Source organism: Anopheles cruzii, chromosome 3 (genome assembly GCF_943734635.1).
Source record: "Anopheles cruzii chromosome 3, idAnoCruzAS_RS32_06, whole genome shotgun sequence".
Taxonomy (NCBI): Eukaryota; Metazoa; Arthropoda; class Insecta; order Diptera; family Culicidae; genus Anopheles; species Anopheles cruzii.
This window is the reverse complement of record NC_069145.1, coordinates 56,684,283-56,693,599: the sequence shown is the minus strand read 5'-3', so window position 1 is coordinate 56,693,599 and position 9,317 is coordinate 56,684,283. Positions and strand designations below refer to the sequence as shown.

Below are 9,317 nucleotides of genomic sequence, written 5' to 3'. Positions count from 1 at the left end.
TGTTTTGTGTTGTGTATCTTTTAAATTCTAAGTCTATTTTTATGTACAATTTGAGTTTCCTTAGTTGCTAAATTTTCTATTGTTACATTAGGATGATTTACGCTAACGACGCTAAATGGTCCCGAATAAACTGGGTCGAGCTTCCTACGATTTTCGATTGTTAACCAAACTCTACTACCTGTTTCTATTCTTATTGGGTTAGTTTTAGTTGTTTTGCTAACTCTGTTTGTTTTTGATTTGTCTAATAGCGTTTTGGCTTTATTGCAAGCTGACTGAATTCTGTATTTTAGTTCAGCCGCATATGAATCTATATTATAAAGAGGATCTATTGGCATATTCGGATTATTTGTAAGTTGGTATGGTTTTCCAAACACTAATTCAAACGGTGAATAATTGTGTTCTGAATGTGGGGTTGTATTGTAGGAGAAAACATAGAATGGTAGCCATGCATCCCAATCATCGTGCGAGTCGTTTATAAAGTGCCGCAAATATTCATTGAGGCATCTATGATTTCGTTCTAAACTTCCGATTGTTTCAGGGTGATAAGCTGTAGAAAATTTATGTTCAATGTTAAGCATTGTGCATATGTGGTTGAAAGTTTCGTTTCTATACTCGGTTCCCATATCTGTTTTGATAATAGAGGGGCAACCATACTTCAGCACGAACGATTCTACAAAAGCCTTGGCTAGTGTTTTGGCCTGTTTATCAATTATTGGAGTGACTCGAAAATTTTTTCAAATGCTGCCGTAAGGGTATTAAAATTACCCGCTTTTAACAGCAAACTTGTTTCATTATTTTTAACTCCTATTGCAAGTGCTTTAACGCCTGCTTTAATAGCCATTTTTTCGGCCACCGGTGCTGGTATATCTTCCCCTATATAAGCTTGCTCTAATTCGAGCGTAAGCTTCTCAATTTCCTCGGTATACTTTGTTACTTCGCCCGTTTGCTTGGTAGCGTTAAGCTTAGCAACAAGTATTTCGGGTGAAATTTTCAACTTGCACTTTGCTTCAAGATTCTTAATTATTTCATCTATGTCTGTTGGCGCGTCGCCTACCGCAAGTTTAGCCTTTCCTTCTAATCGCGATGAAATTAGTTGCATGACTAGTTCATTGTTTCTTTGAGATACTAGTGATTTGCAAGCCTTAAGGGCTGCAATCGTATTACTTAATTTAGTGCTATCCCCATTGTAAATTGGGATTAGTACTGGGATTGTTTTTATGAGTTCTATCATTGATGCCATTTTGATTTACTAAATAGCCTAGCTATTACCTATTACTTATTACTGAATTTTCCTATTTACTTATTGTTTGTCTATTTTTATAAATTAAGATAAATTATTTAAAGGTAAAATACTTAAGGTTCTTAACAGTAACGAACTTGTGGTAAAGATGATGATGCTAATGCTCGATGCTGATACTCGACGCTGATGCTTGACGCTGATGCTCGACGCTGATGCTCGACGCTGATGCGATGCTTAATGCTGATGATGATGATGATGCTTGTACTGCTTGTCGTGTGAATTCTCTGTTGATCACTTTATTTTATCACCGTCGTCGTTGGCTATCAGGATTCCTTCGCGTTTAGGTTTATTTCTCTGAGAAGGGCGACATCTTCGAGGTTCCGCAGAAAAATGCACGTTTTCTCCTTTTTTTTTTTTATTTTTTTAACACCTTCATATGAATTTCATGTAAGCTTCTTTCAGCCGTCAATACGTTTAAACGGTTGGCGGCAAACGGATTTCGACGGCGGAAACAATACGGATGGGACGAGTTTTCGGTCTTGGGTTCTTTTATTTGAACAGAAATAATGTGTTACGCGAAGCACATTATTTTTTTGTTTCGCTGACGAACATTTTAACACTGTTTCGTAAAGAATTCATCCTTGGTATGCAAGTTTGAAATTCTTATCGTAAACGCTCAAATGTCAAACGCGAACCGTGGCGGCGGCGGCGGCGGCTAAGTTAGCTATGTTTTGGGACATGTCGGAATTCTTTTTCAAACATACGTTAATGATTGTGGTTTTATTTTCTTTTCATGCATTTCGTTCTTCAAGCATTGTATTTTCTAGTCAAGGTTTTTACACCCATAAGGCGTTACATTGACGCTTTACGAATACTTATCCATCGGCGGCAAATAAGGTTTTTATTGTAAATTGATTTCACTTTTTCTCAATAGATGGCTCGTTTCACACTGAAAAATTCAGTGCATTTGCTGTCAAATGAATCTCCGTTCATGCGCTGCTTGTCCGTTCATTTGCTGTCAAAACAAAGAAGCCAAAGGATAAAGCAGAAAAAGGAGGAAAAGTTCGAGTTTTATTTTCATTTTCGTTTTGCTCAGGCAAAAAAGGAAAACCACGAGTGGAACACGTAGCGCGTCTCGTGTACGGCTCGGGAAACCCGTGCAAAAGTAGCGCCTTCCGCCTTTTTGGTGGGCGCAATTTCGAATTGTAATCGGACGATATCGTTGTTGCTTTCGACTACGCGACCCATTAATCGCTCGCTGTGCATTCGAAAGTCACTGATCGAAGGGGCGAAGAAAACAGCCATTGGCTTTGGTGAAGTGGCCGACAAGTAAGATATCAAACAGCTAACCAAGCCGCAAGCCGTTCCACGGCTCGTAGTAGTCCTAAACTTGTCCCTTCTACCGACGCGAACCGCCAACATTCGCAAGGTGCGGAACCCAAGCGGAGGAACCCGCAACGACCCAGTGAGGATGGACCGAAACATAGGGTAAGTCAGAGTGCCAGCTGTCCACTCGAATTGAACGATGCAAGAACGAAGCTGGCTAACGACGAATTGGAGAAGTGTTGAAAGGAAAGGTTAAAGTGGTAAAAGAGGCCAAGCCGCGGACCTGGAATGTACTTCCGTATACGTTGGCAGCGGTCTGCGGTGGCAGCCTGTACAAAACAATACTCGTTGGTGGTGCGGTGCACATAGTGCAGAGTAGGATGGTCTCTTTTCGCTGGTTGCCACAATGCCCCCCTCTGTGCCTCTGTGCGTGCAAATGACCTTGTGCTCAAAAATTTTGTGTACATTTTCTGTTTTCCCTTTTGGAACGGTTTTGTTATTGCTCGGTGTTCGTTTTGTCGATTTGTTTACAATCGGCGCGTTTGGCATGGATGCTTACCAATCTCTCCGCGGGTAGTCCGCCCTCTCGTTTGGACTCGCTTTCACTAACCCTGTCTCTTTCCTCTGTTTGCGGTTCTTTCTTTAGTCGGCAAGGACCAATGTCCATGTCACCGGGCATGATGCGGAGACCTGGCGGAATGCAAACGGGCTCGAACCGGGAGGCGCATTTAGCGACCTCACAGAACCACTCGTCGTCCGCGCCGTCCTACCAGTCACAGCCCCCCGGTCTAGGGCCGGCAGCTGGCGCACTGAACAACGGCGGTAGTTCGCCACCGACATCGTCCTCTCCATCGGCGATGGGCTCGTCTTCGTCAGTGCACCATCATGCACTGCAGCAGCAGAACCATCAGCAAGCGCCACAGTCGCAACACTCGCAGCATGACGAGCTCATTCGATACATAAACGAAGCCTGGAATAGTGTAAGTTTCCATTGAAACCGTGTGCCAGGCACTCGCTAACGTACGCATACATTTCGCGTACGCGCACGCCAACTTTCACTTCCGCGATTAGCACATTGGCTGCTGGCTTCACGCTTTTGGCCGGCAACGACATAATTTTCTGCTCGTTCCCTATCGTTTCCGCTTTTCATTCGTTTTAGATAACTACCGACAAGAGCCAGAATCCTCCAGTATTCTACAAGAGTGCACCTGAGCCACGGTTGCCCGGGTTCACACCGTTTGATCTAGAAGGTTGGTGGGGCCAGCGGTTGGTGCACCAGATCAACCTAGGTGCTCACGGACATCAGTGAGGGGCGTCCGACGGCCACGGATCGCATACTAAGATCGCCAGATTGTTCATGGAAGGTCATCTCCATTGCCTGCCTTGTTTTGTTTTCTATCGTTTGCCTTCCTGTTTATACCTTTCGCCCAAAACGCAACCTCAAAGAGAAACCTCATTCCCCCACAAAATCAAGAAAAGACCATTTCAAAACAACAACCGACCGTCACCAGTAACCGCAAACTCCGGACGAACGGCGAACGGTTGACTAATTGAAGTTCGTCACGAAGGTTTGGTTTCTACTCCTTGTTTGGGAGGTAGATTTGCGTGGCTATGTCCAAAGTTTTACTTCATATTTTGTTATCAAACATGAAAGTGGAATCACCAGGGCGCTGGTGATAGCACGTTGCTGATTATCGCGTTAGACAGAAGATTTACGACTTTTAAAGATTAGTTTGCAATTTTTCTACATGATTTACTAATTATTTTAAACTGTTTTCTTTTATGAACCAAGCAAGATAGGTAAGGTGGGTGAGCGAGATGGATACGACAGCGAGTTAAAGTAATACAATAAGATAAATGGAAGATGATGGATTGACCGAGAAGGTGAAAGAATGCGTCGTTCTGTGGAAAGCGAGGAACAGTAGGAAAATACAACTATTATTTGTTTGGTTTTCTTAATCTATTTTTCATCGAGGAACTTTTAGCTAAGCAGTAAAATCTGAAAGTAGAGCACAACAGCAATGATTTGGTTCCGTTCCGTTCTATCCCTGTTCTATCTCCTTTGAGGGTAATGTAATTGTAAAAAGATGCGACCTCCATTGACGTGCGTGACAGCGAACATAGGAATAAGCATGTACATGAATTCCTTCGCACTTTCACAACAAACGTTAAATAATGCATGGGAAGGGATTGGCACTGTAATAAAAATATCGTATGAAACGGTCATTCAATGTGTGTTTCTTTTTGAATACTATCTCGACCCGTTGATTCAACTAATCAAAACGATCTGGTCAATAATACCTGAGGACTGCAGAAAAGACTGTATAACAAAAGATTAGATTTAACAAGAACTTAATGTAGCTGAATAGCTCAAAGTCTCGTTATTACAACAACACGCTGTTTTCAAATATTGCCTAAGCGCAGTGTAAAGGGAGTTTGCTCTAATAATAACAAAAGAAAATTATGTCTATTGATGACCTCTCTAAAAATCAGAAAGATTATTTACACTTAATCGATGGTTCTGGCTGAATTATGAATGATTGTAATATTTTTTTCATCTTCGTATTACATACAAACTTTTGGTTTGTTGAAATGAACTTTGCTATGCCAGCCATTCAAAGGCGAGCGCCAAAGTTGCATATTTTTGTATCGAAGAAAATTGTCGTTCTCTTTATGCGTTATCCTTGTTCACATCGTTTTAAAGAAAATGTAATTCGTTTCCTGGAACAAAAATTAACAAATCTATGCGTTTAAAAGAAGCAACCGTACGGACAGTAAAAATAACACGGTTACAGAAACAGTTCAAAATAGGGTTTGGCTGTAGGTAATTATTGTAAAACATCTGTATTGTAGCAGCAAACGAAAATCTGCCCGAGTTCAGAACAAAGAATTTCATAGCAAACGGTCGAATCAGCTGTTCAATAAATCCCCAAGTAAATTATCCGCTGACTTGCACCACCCTGTACGGTATGTCGACTTACAAGCTGTCCCGTTTATAACCTACGCTGAAAGCTACGCTTTTATGTGTTACCATTGTGAGTGATCTGCGGAGGTTTGAAGTATGTATTATAACCGATCAGCAGGCAATGACATTTCGTTGACAGTAGCATTGCGAAAAAGTGGGTGAAACATAAGAAAAATAGTCCGAGACGAAAAAAAAAATAGACAAGAGAACGGTTATCAGATAAAGGAAACACTAGCGACCGGAATTAAACGTGTGCCAGTCCCGGTGTGGGTGAAGGAGTTTTTCTTATTCCAGTGTCGCATCGCTTCCGGCTAATTTGGCTGCTAGAGGCAGACAGGATCCGTACTGCGGGGACACAAGCCGTCGTCCCCCTCGAATCTGGGTGTTGACCGATTTGGTTTATAACAGCAGCAGACTGCGTAGTTGTGCACATAAAAACTCGAAAGAGAACACAAAGCGGAGCTGCTCCAGAAGTTCGGAAACAGTGAAGAAGATGAGCAAACACATGTACACGACGGCCAATCTTTCGGACGTTGAGCTAAAGGATCAAGGCAATCGGTTGTTCTCCGCACGCAAATATGACGATGCCGTCAATCTGTACACAAAAGCAATCGTATGTATTAACCAAAGAGAAAACGTTATCGGACGCACTTGATATCTATTATTCTGAACCATAATCGTAACGCGCTTTTCATTCATTCCTACAAAATCTTTCGTACAGTTATCGTGTTTTGGCGTTGCACCACCAATCACTGTCAATCACTTGTGTTTGTTGGCAGTTCGTTTTGGGCCAGTTCTAGGCGCTTGCGTTGATAATAAAAGTTTCCGTTTTTTTGCGTTTCGTCCATGCATTCGCTAGTATGCGCAAACTTTCCGACAGCTATAACGTAACTCCAAATGTAGGCCTCAAATCGGGTGCAGATAACAAGGCACCCGGTGCAAGAACGATATGGTGATACGAGAATTTGTATACGGGATAGATACTGGAACCTGGGGGTGCAGGGTTCGTTTTAGGACGACGATCCCTCCGTCACTCCGCAAGGCTCTTAACCCGTTTCAAGGTTACCGTTTTATCGATACCATGGTTGGTTGGCCCAAAACGCACCTTTCGTGTGTTTGTGTGTTGACAGACGAAATGGTGCCGCAAAGTGGGTGGGCATCATGACCAACATATTTTTTGAACCAAATGTCCACCAATGTTCACGTTATGTTGACCGAGATCAAAGCAGATAAGCCCCACAATACCACCACATCCGTTCATTTGATAAAGAGTAATTGGTCGATAAACGGGCGACATTCAAGAAGTATCGTTCGGTACGTGCTGGCCATTACGAGAATGGTTGTTGGAATGGCGAGAATGGTTATAATTAGATTGTTATTAGGAATGCCAGCAGTACGTTGAGCGTGGGCCACACATTTCCGAAATGAAACTCTGATGGCCGCAGCAGTAAGCATTGGAACGGTGGATCTAGCCAAGAGCGTATAAAGATCGCGCAACGGGCAAGGGTCCGCTTATGCATTGTGTTGATTGTTGAATTGCATTGTTGATATCGGCGGCGCGGATCCAATGTCCAACTCCGTATCAATGTAAAGAATGGGCTACTTTTTTGTAAAAAAGCAGGAGTATTTTGGCTGTATGAAAGCAACCCAACGAAACGTCTTTGAATGCTTGACGAACATTCCAATCGAAGAGTGCCAGGATTTGTGTCATTTTTAATTTCATTTAAGCCTAGACTGGATCCATGACAAAGAGAAACGACGCACGGAGAACGAATAATAACTTGTGATGTTATTTATGTTTCATGAATGAAGCATTATAATCCTCTGCCAACGCAGAAACCGTTCCCGGAGTAATTGGATTAGGCGCTTAGGTTTAGGGACTGGTGCCACACTGTTTGCGTGAGTGGCGTGTTTTCCGAAATCAATGCTGTCCGCTTTCTAACCATTCGTTAGATTTCTACAAGCCAGTTTTGTTGGACCCACGTAGAAGAATCCAGTTTCTTGAGGATTCGCATCAACATCTTCGGGAATATCATGAAAAAAAAAGAATTTCCTTACGGCGGCTTGTCCGGAATGTTGAAAAATGACCTACGACAATATCTAAGCACCGTTGCACGTCCTGCGCCCTAGATACCAATTAATATCCCAGTGGGATAGACCGTCATATGATGCTCCACTTTCGTGTAGCGTCTTCCGGGTTAACCAAGCACAATGACATTCTGTCACGCGACACGGGTTCATCTACTAGCTGGTATAAATATAATTCGTCAATTTTACACCTACTTTGATATCGTTGATATGGACTGAGGCAATATCAATCGCATTCATTCCTATAGCAAATAGTCGGTTGCATGTTGCATAAACATGATCAATTTATTGGAAACATTGTCGTGATGCTTTTGAAACAAGCCGTTGGCTGAGATTAATTAAATATTTCGTTCAGAAGTTTAGAAAATTGATAACAGTTCAGGAGAACTCGATCAGCTACATCATTTTGGTAACGGTTGTTGAACGTTAGAATTTAAAACATTTTATAACTCTTGTCCGTTGGTGCCAATAAGAGATTAAAACTTTAATGCTGGAGCCTAAATACTGCGATACTCATGTAGAAGTTTAAACAAAATATTAATCTCCTTCTGTAAGGTTCTGCCGTGGTGTGACTTATGTGCCTTTTTTCTTTTTTTTAAATTCTTTTGAAATAACAGATTAAAAACTCCACGAATGCCACATACTTTACGAACCGCGCGCTGTGCCATATTAAGATGAAGCGCTGGGAGACGGCGTGCAGTGACTGTCGGCGTGCGCTCGACATGGATCCTAACCTCGTAAAGGGACACTTTTTCCTCGGCCTCAGCCTGATGGAGCTCGAGTCGTTCGACGAAGCGATAAAGCATCTTCAGCGGGCACACGATCTGGCAAAGGAGCAAAAGCTAAACTTTGGCGATGACATCGCGTCGCAGCTTCGGCTCGCGCGCAAAAAGCGTTGGAACATCCAGGAAGAGAAGCGAATATGCCAGGAAATAGAGCTGCAAACTTATCTGAACAGGTTAGTGTTGTGTTTTTTCCCGTTGTGAAACATGCTCTCTTACAAAGATGTTCCTCTGTACATTTGAAGGCTCATTACGGAGGATGTGGAGAATCGTTTGGCCAAACTGAAGCTAGACGACACAATCAACGAGGAAACGGTGAAAGAGAAGGCCAGCGAGATCGAACGGGAAGGCGTAAGTAGTGCGAGTTGTTTGTGAAAGTCCAGTTACAAGCAGCCCTTCGACCCCTTCTGATGGTTATACATTTTAATTTTAATTTCTTCCCGATGCGCAGGAAAACCATATGACTGAGTTGAACAACATGTTTGCTAAAGTGGATGATAGAAGAAGGGTAATGATCGTGCCGGTGCTGTGAAGCACTCCTTGACCAACCAGCTAACCAGCTTTCTTTTTCTGCAGAAACGTGAAGTACCTGATTACCTGTGCGGTAAGATTAGCTTCGAGCTGCTAGTCGACCCTGTGATCACGCCGTCCGGCATGACGTACGAACGAAAAGACATCGAGGAGCACCTGCAACGTGTTGGCCATTTCGATCCGGTGACGCGCGTCAAGCTCACGCAGGATCAGCTGATATCGAATTACTCCATGAAGGAGGTTGTCGACGCGTTTCTGCAAGATAACGAGTGGGCTCTGGACTATTAAACGTACCGGGTGTAAGAGTGACCAATGCTCATCTCCGTCGATTGGTAGGCAAAAACACCTTTTAGATAGTTGTGATCTGTGTTTGTCTTGAATGTGC

The 9,317-nt window shown here is 42.8% G+C and overlaps 2 protein-coding genes across 2 annotated transcripts; both read left to right on the top strand.

The window, feature by feature from the left end:
• The first annotated feature begins 2,464 nt into the window (after positions 1–2,464).
• LOC128272677 (MAPK regulated corepressor interacting protein 2) lies at positions 2,465–4,777 on the top strand. Its single transcript, XM_053010540.1, has 3 exons — positions 2,465–2,728; positions 3,213–3,546; positions 3,726–4,777. The coding sequence occupies exons 1-3, from the start codon at positions 2,712–2,714 to the stop codon at positions 3,873–3,875; spliced, it is 501 nt and encodes a 166-aa protein (XP_052866500.1). The 5' UTR covers positions 2,465–2,711; the 3' UTR covers positions 3,876–4,777.
• Positions 4,778–5,981: 1,204 nt separating this feature from the next.
• Positions 5,982–9,311, top strand: LOC128272641 (E3 ubiquitin-protein ligase CHIP). The gene is made up of 5 exons (XM_053010480.1): positions 5,982–6,144; positions 8,237–8,577; positions 8,647–8,752; positions 8,853–8,909; positions 8,978–9,311. The coding sequence occupies exons 1-5, from the start codon at positions 6,025–6,027 to the stop codon at positions 9,218–9,220; spliced, it is 867 nt and encodes a 288-aa protein (XP_052866440.1). The 5' UTR covers positions 5,982–6,024; the 3' UTR covers positions 9,221–9,311.
• Positions 9,312–9,317: the final 6 nt, after the last annotated feature.